Source organism: Lithobates pipiens, unplaced genomic scaffold (assembly GCF_037356315.1).
Source record: "Lithobates pipiens isolate NorthernLeopardFrog02 unplaced genomic scaffold, aLitPip1_a1.2 Scaffold_22, whole genome shotgun sequence".
Classification (NCBI taxonomy): Eukaryota; Metazoa; Chordata; class Amphibia; order Anura; family Ranidae; genus Lithobates; species Lithobates pipiens.
The window spans coordinates 123,893,138-123,905,203 of NW_027507784.1; the positions used below are offsets into that span (position 1 = coordinate 123,893,138).

Genomic DNA, 12,066 nt, shown 5'->3' on the forward strand with positions numbered 1-12,066 from the left:
GATGTCTAGAAACACTTTCTGGAGGTCAGCCAGACACAGGGGAGGAGAGGTCTGTGAGGCTGCTACACTCGCCAAAGAGACTGCTGGGGAGTCAGCAGTGGCGGTGTAGCCCGCTGTACTACGGTCCGCGGCTTGAGATGCGGTCTGCCAGTCAGCATGCTGGTTACGTAACATCGTTGGAATGTTCCTACTCAGCCGGGTAGACTGGTCCCAGCTGAGACCGGGTGGCTGACTAGCTTCTCCCCGTCGTCCTTGCATTGTTGGGTCAAGGTTTTCCCGCTACTGAAGTGTCAAACTGAAGCTCTGGATGGCAGAGCTCCTTCTCTATGCTGCCATCTTCCTCCGATGCTAGGCCACGCCCACCACCTGAACTTTTTTACTGTCCTCAGCACAATTTTGATGTGTTTTAACAGAGATGCTTACAATTACTTAGGTAAAATAGTGAAAACACTCACAAAAAAAAAAAAAATATGAACTTACAAATATAAAAACAATCAATAAAGAAAACAATAAAATAAATAAATGACAGAAAGATTAAAGAATCAAAAAAAGTGCGGCAAAGAAAAGACTTTAGAAAAAAAGATAAATACAAAGCAATGTGACAAAAAAAATGTAATGGCAGAAAGCAGTGGATAGGTTTTACTCACTCTAATGGCTATACACCATGTACTATATAATCAGGCGTTGTATGTGTGAATTAACATAATGAGAAGGAACAGTGGAAATGTGCTTTAGAAAGAGATTACATTCTTTGGCACTAATTGCAGAAAATTCTTATCATATTGAAAAATCACTAAATGACCTGTCCAGCAAGATCGTGCCTGGGATAATATTTAACTACTTCAGCCCTTGAAGGATTTACCCTCTTAATTACCAGGCCATGTACCCAAATAAAACTGATGTCCTTTTGTTCCCACAAATAGAGCTTTCTTTTGGTAGCATTTGCACTATAAAAAAAAAAAAAAAAAAAAAAAAAAAAACATTTTTTTACTTTCTGCTATAAAACAAATCCAATAAAAAACATGTAAAAAAATCAAATTTCTTAATCAATTTAGGCCAATATGTATTCGGCTACATATTTTTGGTAAAAAAAAAAAATTCCAATAAGCGTATATTGATTGGTTTGTGCAGTACAAGTTTTATTGTCTACAAACTATGGGATAGATTTATGGACTTTTTTTTTTTTTATTGTTTTTACTAGTAATGGTGGCAATCAGCGAATTTTAGCGGGACTGCTACAGCTCTGCGCTCAGAAAGCTCGGGGGTCTGAGAACAGAGCATTCAATGGTGCTAGATTGCTCGGCTCTCAGCGTTAGAGCTGGAGGAGGGACAGATGCAGCATTGGACCAATGTGGCATCCACCTAGGTAAGTACGATTGGGGAATTTTTTATTTCTATACTTCTCTTTTAATTTTTTTAAAATAACAAACATGTCATACTTTCCTGCTCTGTGCAATCGTTTTGCACAGACCAACCTTGACCTCTTCTCGCGTCCCCTTCTGGTGCTCCTGGTTCCTCCACCTTCTAGTACCCCCTAACAAGCTGCTTGCTGGGGGTTTACTCATGCGGGCTCGATCCCGAGCCGCACTGTGTCAGTCTATTGACACACATAGTTCTGCTTCCCTGCTGCCACATCACTGGATTCTATTGGCTGTGGCAGGAGGCAATGACTCCAGCAGCCCTCAGTCCAGTGAGGAGGGAGAGACAGACCAGCCCCACTACTGCACAGTGCTGGATTGGCATCGGGCTCTGGTAAGTATTTGGAAGGGCTGCAGGAAAAGCTGCACATGAAAGGATTTTTTTAAAAACAAAAGGGCATTAAGGTTACCCTTTAAAATGGAAAATCCTGAATTAGTCACTAGATGGTGCTATCATATCATTCCTATGACACTTGCTGCCATCTAGAGGTCAAATTAGGTGTTTTCAGTTTTTAATAAAAGAAACATTTATGACCAGCACAAGTAATAACATTTTTTTTGCCCCGTTCACATAGAACAGCAGTACATGCACTTTTACTGGATAAAATGCTATGAATTTGTTTTCTTTCTTTTTTTTTTTTTTTTTAAAGTACATCCCTTTATAATAGTAAAAAGTGATTAAGCATCCTAAAGAGATAAACATGTTTCCATTGTGGAATGCTGGATTGTTTTGGCGCACATACCTCCTTCACTGTTAGTGTTTCTTCCAGGATAATTTCTTGCTCTTGTCCTTCTTGAAGTTCAGTGCCAAGAACAAAGGACAGGAAGATCTGTGGATGTACATGAAGTATACCATGATTTATTTGCAATGCACTTAGGTAACACACCTCTGACTCGCATACTTTGCAGCCCCTTCACAATGCATGGAAATATGCACTACCACGCACCTTGAAAAAAAAAAAAAAAAAATGCTACCTGTCCCATTTTTTGTCGGTTCTGGCACTCTGGCAACCCATTCATTTAAATGGGTTGTGTTAATGCACAGCACATTAGCGTGGGTTAATGCAATTTACTAAAATGCATAGATGTAAATAAACCCTTAACCTCCCTGGCGGTATGATTCATTCTGGTTTTAGGCGCTGAAAGTGGTACAATTATTTTGCATGTAAATTTGGCGTTTTATATTGTAGTCCTGTAATTCTTAGGAATAACCCTCTTAAATCTGTTCAAACCAGAGTCTAGCAGACATCCCGGGTATGATAAAGTTTATAATATAATAAATAATAATAAAAATTATTCAATAATGTAATCAAATCCAAAAAAACACTGAAATTTGCTCAGTTGCAGAATTGTCGCTGTCATTAGATTTAGTGTTTGATGACGAATTTCCCCACAAATCGCTATCGCTCAATTCTGCAAGTGATTCTAATTTATTATTGCTGTTTTCTAGTTGTTGTTTCTAACTGTTTTCAAAATCACTTTTGACATAAAGGGACACTTTCTGGTTGCTATGGACAATCTCCAAATTTCAGGCAGAAAAAACAGTATTTATAATATAAAAGTGCATGCAGGGCACTGCATAGACCACTAGGGACAAAAGGGGGTGTGTCATTTTTTTTATACAGTACTGTAATCTGTAAGATTACAGTACTCTGTGTGTTTTGTGTATTTTAACTTTTTTGAATTTGGCACTGATCTCCGCTCCCGTGCGCCGTAACGTCACTCGGCGGCACTCGGGCACTGTCTGAATCGAGCGGAGGACAGCTCGATCACACAGCGCGGAGGACATTGCTGGATCCAGGGGACAAGGTAAGTAACCTCTCCCTGTATCCAGAGATGCGATCCCGAGTCAGGCTCGGGGTTACCGCTTATGATAGTAAAATCCTAACCCGAGCCAGACTTGGGATTACCGTCAGGGAGGTTAATTCAATTTAAAATAAAGCAAACCATTAGAATCTCATCACTAAGAGGTTTAAGTTTCGTTAATACCCACTTCTGAGGCACCAGGTGCTTTTCCTCTGAACACTCCCAGGGTACTTCCAGGTTTAAGTTCTGCCTCTTGCATTGTGACATCCTCTGGTACTGTAAACACAAAGACATAAAACCACTTCATAGATGTCCACTGCAGATCTCAGTTAAAAAAGGACTTAGGCTTGTGATAGATCTACTGCTTACAAGGACATTCACCATGGTATTTCAGAGTATTGATTAATTAAGATGATTGATTGACGAATTACAACCAAAGAATGTTTTAACAGGACCAAAAAATGAATGCCCAGACCACTTAATAGGGCATGGTTATGCCATTTTAGTCTGTAGTAGGGAGTAGCATGATTTTTGATCTACTTAAACACTTCAGCCCCCGAAGGTTTTACCCCCTTCCTAACCAGAGCACTTTTTACAATTTGGCACTGCATTGTTTAACTGACAATTGCGCGTTCGTGCGACGCGGTATCCAAACAAAAATGTGACAATTTTGAATTTGAAAAAAAATAATATATATAAAAAAACAAAAACAAAAAAAATCACACACACAACATTTCTTCATCGGTTTAGGCCAATATATATACTTCTACATATTTTTGGTTTAAAAAATAAAAATAAAAAAAATTTGCAAAAAGGATATATTGATTGGTTTGCGCAAAAGATAAAGCATCTACAAACTATGGGAAAGATTTATGGCATTTTTTTTTTTTTTTTTTTTACTCGTAATGGCGGTGATCTGCGATTTTTAGCAGTTTTGTGATGGACAGATCGGACACTTTTTTTGGGACCAGTGACAATTATACAGCGACCAGTGATAAAAAAATACACTGATTACTGTGTAAATGTCACTGGCAGGGAAGGGGTTAACATTAGAGGGGAATAAAGGGGTTAATTACGTGTTCTAACTGTGTGGGGATGGGAGTGACTAGGAGAGGAGACATATCGTTTTTCCTACTTCGTAAGAACAAACGATATAGCTTCTCTCCTCTGACAGCACAGGGATTTGTGTGTTTACACGCACAAATCCCGTGCTGGTGCTCGTGCACCTTATTGCGCGTGGCCGATAGCGATCATGCCCGCCAGCCACGTGCATTGCGTCTCCCCGCCACGTTCGTGCCCTCTGGTGGCAAAAAAACGGTAGGATGTACCCGTACAGGGTTTCACCCAGGAGAGACATTCTGTTGCAGTATATCTGCGTGAGCCGGTCGGGAACCAGTTAACCACCGCATGACCAGCGCAGGACGATGTACGTCCCTTATTTGAAGGGGGATATCTTGGTAACGGTATCCATCTCTTCAGGCGTCGGTTGCGTTTACGATAATGGTGGTCACTCTGTGGCGGATTCGCCGCGAGATCACCGTTATCAGCCACCTGCTCTCCCGCACCCTCCGCTGCTTACTGGTGCCGTCGGCAGCAGTGAAGGTGATCAGGTCCTGTCTCCTGCTTGGTATGGATATGAGTGAGGGCAAGATGGCCCCCACCCATCTCCATACCATGGCGGAAGCGCCGTCAAAACGTCACTTCCGCCCCTACCTCTTAAAGGCACATTTTTTTCAAAGGATAACATTTTTTTTCCTGTCGCATCATGGCAGCATACACTCTGGGGTTGTGACTCCGCCCCCACAACCTGATAGGACCACATAACTATAAGTTGCCGAGAAGGCCCCCACCCCAGTATTCTCTTATTTTTCCTCATCTGTCAGGACCGAATGGATCAGCACCCCTTTACCGCTTTGCCCCAGCCAGGTTCAAGCCCCTCCAGGGTGGAAGTCCTTGCCTGTACAGCCTCTAAATCAGCTAGATGGAAGGAACCCCACTCTGGTGATCTCAGGGGTATGTCAGTGGCTTCAGTATAAGCCTTAAATAGGCTTAGTTGATTTTTCAGCGGTCTCCAACCCTTTTCTTTCATGCATGGGGGTTCCCGAGCCTTGTAGTCTCATGGTGGGGCTCTCTGGCTTGCGCCGAGCATCTCAGCACTTCCGCGCATGTGTAATGCATGGCCTCAGGGTGTCCTCTTCGATTGCCAGGCTCCAAAATGGTGCGGCGCTTCTGCGCATACGCGAGCAGGGCGTCATCACAGCGGCAATGGCGGCGGTTTTAAAAACGCCTAGAAACCCTCCTTCCCTGCTCCTCAGCGTTGTTTGTCTGCTCCTTGATCTGATTTAACTTGGTGTACCCCCCTCCTTTCTGAGTAAGTGGATTTCCTATTTGCATGTTAATTCCTGCTTACGCTGCATGTACCTTACTTACCTGTCTCTCCTAGGTGGTTCACTACTTCCTCTCTATGGAGGCCACTGCGCCAGCAGATCACCGCCAGCCTAATAGGTAAGGGGGGTGGAACTATTTAGTAAGTAGTGAAGATTGAAAAAGAGAGCAAGAAATCCACTAACGCTGCCTAAATTGGTCAGCCGTATCAGGGCCTCAAGATCGTCAAACTCAAGACACAGAGAGACCTCGCACAGGAGAAGCTGCTCAAGTCACTGAAGAAGTCGCTCAGGCCACAGGGGAAGTAGCAGAAGGAGTAGATCCAAATCCTATTCACAACATAGCCACTCCTACCACAGGAGATCCCTTGCACATAGGCATCAGTCACCAATGCATCACTTCCGCCCTGTCGGGAACTCTTGCTGCCCTACTGCATCACTACCGCCCTTCCAGATAAGCTGTCCTGTTGCAGATGCTTCGATGAAGCCACTAAAGGGAAAGAGATGAACACCAGGGAATCCACTGGAATCTCAACTTCGCAAGTCTCAACTCCTGATACGGAGTTTACAGCCCGAAGTGCCTCACCTGCTCCTCCCAGTACATCAAGGGAACAAGATTCCAAGTTAAACAATAAAGAACTGGAAACTTCAGCTGGGTTCGATTTCTCACTGATGGAACCTTGCCTTTTGTGATAGGGACAAGGTGCATGGGGGGGAGGGGAGTGAAAAGGGATTTTGATTAATAAAGGGGTGACTGTACGTAAATTTTAATTGTCGCTTATCGCTTGTATGTTGAAAATTTCTAAAATTAAATAAAGAATAATAATAATAAAAATAAAAAAAAAGACTTGAGGGTGGCTTACGTCCCGGGAACCCAGAACCTCTTGGCCGACTCACTAAGCAGGAGCTTCATATCCAACAACGAGTGGTCTCTAAGTCCCCAGGCCTTCACCCTCATATCTCAGACCTGGGGATCACCGGATATAGACCTTGCAGCAACACCGGCAAACACAAAGTGTCAGAGGTTCTTATCAAGGATTCCCTTTCCATTAGCGGAGGGAACAGATTGCCTCCAACATCCCTGGAATTTCCGGCTAGGCTACATCTTTCCCCTGACTCCCCTCATAGCGAGGTTCCTACCCAGATTCAAGAAATCAGCAGCATTGGTAGTAGTTGTGATTCTCTTTTGGCCCAGGAGGCCATGGTTCACCACCCTCCTGCAATTGAGCACGGCAGGCCCGCTTCCTCTCCCGTTATCAGCGGACCTGCTCTCTCAGGGTCATCTACTTCACCTGAATCCGGAGAAGCTGCATCTGACTGCTTGGAAGCTGAAAGGGCTAGGTTTCCAGATCAGGGCTGTTCCCAAAAGGTGGTAGATACCTTACTCCAGGCCAGAAGGCCTACCAACAACAGCACCTACAGGAGGGTCTGGGAAAAATTTGTTGCCTTCACACAGCAGCAAGGCTGGGACTCATCTTCCCCATCATTGTCACAGATCCTGGAGTTTCTGCAGTCAGGCTTAGAGAAAGGCCTTGGGTCAAGCACCCTGAAGTTTCAAGTGTCAGCCCTATGTGCCCTGACCGGAGTCAATTGGGCCCAAAATCCCCTTGTTATCAGTTTCAAAGGGCCTGCCTAAAACGAAGATCCCCCTAGAAAGCCTTCCTTCCCAGTCTGGGATCCCTCAGGTGTCCTGGAGGCTCTGTCTAACAAACCCTTCTTCCCGCTCGAAAACATCTCTTTGGGACCCAACGCTGAAAGTCTTGTTTCTAATTGCCATAACATTGGCTAAAAGTCTCAGAGATGTCGGCCTTGCTGGCTAAGGAACCGTACCTGATTGTTTACCCAGAAAGAATAGTCTTGAGGCCTTCAGATCACTTCACCCCCAAGATATCCTCATCTTTCCACTTCAACCAGGAAATTAACCTCCCGGCGCTTGTCACGGATCAGGGAAACCCTCACCCATTAGACGTGAAGGGAAACATTTTGGCATGCCTTTCAGCAATCAAGTCTATCAGAAGAACAGAAAACCTTTTAATCATCCCACACGGCTTTAGGAGGTCAAGCGGCATCCTCTCACACCATCACTTCATGGCTAGTGAAAGCCATCAAGAAGGCTTACTCATTAAGTACGTCCGAGATACTGGAGAGCTTAAAGGCGCACTCCACCAGGGCAGTGGCAACCTCCTGGGTGGCCTACTGAAGAGTCTCCATTTGCAGAATGGTCACCTAGTCTTCCAAAAACACCTTCATGTCCCATTACAAAATGGATTCTTCCAAAAACACCTTCATGTCCCATTACAAGATGGAGATTTTATTATATATATATATATATATATATATATATATATATATATATACATACATACATACATACATACACACACACATATACACACACAAACACACACATATACATACACACACAGAATACTGGGGAGGGGGCCTTTTCGGCAACGCTACCCGGCCGGCCAGGAAAGGGGGTGGGGATGAGCGAGCGCCCCCCCCCCCCCCCTCCTGAACCGTACCAGGCCGCATGCCCTCAACATGGGGGGGTGCCTTGGGGAAGGGGGTGGCAGCGCGCCCCCCATCCCCAAAGCACCATGTCCCCATGTTGATGAGGACAAGGGCCTCTTCCCAACAACCCTGGCCGCTGGTTGTCGGGGTATGCGGGCGGGGGGCTTATCGGGATCCAGGAGCCCCCTTTAATAAGGGGGTCCCCGGATACCGGCCCCCCAACCTATGTGAATGAGTATGGGGTACAATGTACCCCTACCCATTCACCTGTGGAAAAAAGTAAAAAAAAAAAAAACAAACACAACACACAAGGGTTAAAATAGTTTATTGCACAGCTCCGGGGGTCTTCCGTCTTCGGGGGTCTTCTCGCCGGACTCCTCCGCTATCTTCTGCTAGCTCTCTTGCTAGCGGAGGAGCCCGGCTTTCTTCTTCCGACTTCGGGGGTCTTGTCCCCCTCTTTGGTTCTTCTTGCCGGGCCACCGCGCCTTCTTCTAGCTCTCTTACAGGCGGTGGCCCGGTCTTCTGTCGCCGTCATCTGTTCTTCTCTTCAGATGTTGCCTCGTCGCTCTCTCTGCTCACAATGATGGGGACGCGGCGCGCGGCAACTTATATAGGGACGTCACCGGATGATGTCCCTGCCCAGTATGATGTCACAGTCCCAGAGGATGCTGGGACTGTGACATCATCCGGTGATGTCCCTATACAAGTCGCCGCGCGCCGTGTCCCCGTCATTGTGAGCAGAGAGAGTGACGAGGCAACATCTGAAGAGAAGAACAGAAGACGGCGACAGAAGACCGGGCCACCGCCTGTAAAAAGAGCTAGAAAAAAAAGACACGGTGGCCCGGCAAGAAGAACCGAAGAGGGGGACAAGACCCCCGAAGTCGGAAGAAGAGGGTGGCGGCGAAGAAGAAAGCCGGGCTCCTCCGCTAGCAAGAGAGCTAGCAGAAGATAGCGGAGGAGTCCGGCGAGAAGACCCCGAAGACAGAAGACCCCCGGAGCTGTGCAATAAACTATTTTAACCCTTGTGTGTTGTGTTTTTTTAACTTTTTTCCACAGGTGAATGGGTAGGGGTACATTGTACCCCATACTCATTCAAATAGGGTGGGGGGCCCCCTTATTAAAGGGGGCTCCCGGATTCCGATAAGCCCCCCGCCCGCAGATCCCGACAACCAACGGCCAGGGTTGTCGGGAAGAGGCCCTTGTCCTTATCAACATGGGAACAAGGTGCTTTGGGGTGGGGGGGCGCGCTGCCACCCCCTTCCCCAAGGCACCCCCCCATGTTGAGGGCATGCGGCCTGGTACGGTTCAGGAGGGGGGGGGGCGCTCGCTCATCCCCACCCCCTTTCCTGGCCGGCCGGGTAGCGTGCTCGGACAAGGGTCTAATGCGGACCCGATTTTTCGGCGTAGGGGTTCCCCTTTAAGTCCATACCAGGCGACGGGGCCAGCAACGCCTTCTCCGCTGGCCACGGCTACCTGGAGACGTGTTCAAAATGAACAGACTTTTCTCCAGGTGGGAAAAGTCCGTTCATTTCAAAAGTACGGCGGACTGGCACACACACGGCCGGATTGTCCGTCGAAATGCGAGTCCGACGGAAAGATTGGAGTGCAAAACTACTTTCTAAGTCCGCCGTACTTTTGGGTAAAAAAAAGTCCGCCGGAGGCTACACACGGGGGGATTGTCAAGTCCGCCGGACTTTTCCACCGGATTGTTTGATCGTGTATACGCGGCATTACTCTTTGCAGAGAGATGATCACATCCAGACCCAAATTTCAACCTTACAATGTCAATCTATTTTTTTTTTTATTCTTTATTATACAAAAGAGCCTAGAGTCCATTACAACATCAATGTTCCACAAAATAAGTACATAAACTCCTATAATATAATGCATTACAAAATAACTCAAAATTCCATGACTAAGTACACTACAAACATGATACTCCAGCATCAATAAAGCTCATTCTTGTTATCATGTTTTAGCAAGTAACTACCGAGAATGCACGAGGGTTTAATCAAATGGACCCCTCAGCTCTCTTTGTTATTTTTATTTAGAAAAAAAAAGGGGGGGGGGGCAGGGACAAGTCCCAGAGGAGATGGATTGCTTACGTGCATTACTAAAGAAAAAGGCGGGAATGAGCCTACTCCCCAGGACAACTCTCTAGTAACATCTTCACCTCTTCTGAATATACAAACAAATCCCAATAAGACCATGTTTTAGTATATTGTCCCCTGCTATCTTGAGCGGTAAGCACTAAGTTATCCAGGGCACCGATACTTCTGACCTTGTTAAGCCACATAACGATGGAAGGAGGGGGAGAATCCTTCTAGCACAAAGTAATACAGGCTTTAACAGCATTAACCAAGTGACAAAGCACTGATTTTTTTTTTATATTTCTGAAGTGGAAATTGTGAACGACGAAGAAAAAGACAGGGTCCTCTGGTATTGGGAAATCTGTGAATTTTTGAGAAATCTTCTGCATCTCCAACCAATACTGTCTAATCTTTGGACAGGACCAATAGATATGGAGTAAAGTCCCCTGTCCCTCTTGGCATCTCCAGCAATGGTCAGAGGCCATTGGAAAAAATTTGCGAAGTATAGTACCAACGCGTTAGTAATTTATAATTAGGATTCCTGAATTTGTGTACAAATAGATGATGTCAATGAAAGGTGAATAATATTCTGACGCTGAACAGGTGTAAAAGTCTTAATGAGAACTCTCCCATTTACTAAGACCCAGCATCAAAAAATCATCTGAAGGAGCTATTAACAAGGCATACATCTTAGAAATAGTACAGGAAAGAGTTTCCTTTTCCTCACAACACAATTCAAATTTTGTACGCTGATCGTTCTCTGTTGATCCTAAAGATCCAAAATAATGGCGTAATTGCAACGCCTACCAAAAGATTTATTTTGAACCGCCCCCCCTGGCTACATCAATGAATCTACTGTGGACAAGTATCAGAAGTCAGAAAATGTGAAGCCTGAAAACAGCCTTTCCCCATAGGACTACCAAACGCACCCGGTTCCATACCTGGGAGGAAAACCAGGGTTCCCTAAAATGGGGAACAATGGTGATGGTAAGCAAGAAAATGTAGGTTTCCGACAAAACCTAGAACCAATTCACAACGTACGGCCTATAATAGGGTGCGATTTAAGAAAGGCCTGTAAGGTTGCATAACACCAAAGTACCCTATACAATGGAAAGGGGCTAAATTGTTGTTCTATGGTCATCCAGAGTTTAAAATCTGTGTCTGCGCCAGTCAATTATTCTGCCAACATGGGCTGCTTGATAGTATTTGAATGCATCTGGAGCAGCTAGGACAACGTCAGAAGACATTTACCAATCCTTGGAAGTTTATTCGCTCAAATAAATTTAGTAAAAAGGGCACGGATTTGGGGGCGTGGCCTAATGCTGCATGGGGTAGGATGTGCTGATCAGAGCTCCAGCTATTAATCCTGCAAATTACTCCTGTGGCACCTGAATCGATCACTACATCACCTGTAAAGGTACCTGGGCATCTTCACCATCTCCCAGCTAACCCCCGGAGGCCCTTTGTTTAGCGGTGACCCGTGCGGAGCCGCGATCTCCTTCTCGGCACCCGGCAGAACTAGGAAAGTCCCCGGCTTTGGCCTACTCCTGGAGTCGGCGGCCATCTTGGTACACCCAAATCACTGGACGATGCTGTATTCAAGCCCTGCGGCCTACAGGACCACTCTGCGTGTGATTGGCATTGATTGCAGAGTCACCCCAGACCCCAAAGGTATGTCACCAACAAAATCGCAAAAGGCGGCAGCGGGAAAACTAGATCAATTTCGCAGACAGGAAAAGAGTGCTATGGAGGCCGAGGACACTTCACAGAAGGTGAGGGGGGTGAAAAACCAACAAATGACACTGATAGACTGTTGGAAGCAATTGCTTTATGAAGAACTTCACTTATAGCGCA

General features: G+C 45.6%; 1 protein-coding gene across 1 annotated transcript in view; it reads right to left on the reverse strand.

Annotated features, from left to right (window-relative positions):
* USP40 (ubiquitin specific peptidase 40) overlaps positions 1-12,066 on the reverse strand; it is a 148,661-nt gene that overhangs the window by 42,854 nt on the left and 93,741 nt on the right. The window contains exons 20-21 of the mRNA XM_077448206.1: positions 3,412-3,500; positions 2,162-2,248 (exon numbers count right to left, since the gene is read on the reverse strand). Of these exons, the coding sequence (XP_077304332.1) occupies positions 2,162-2,248; positions 3,412-3,500 (176 nt within the window). The remainder of the gene's footprint in view (positions 1-2,161; positions 2,249-3,411; positions 3,501-12,066) is intronic.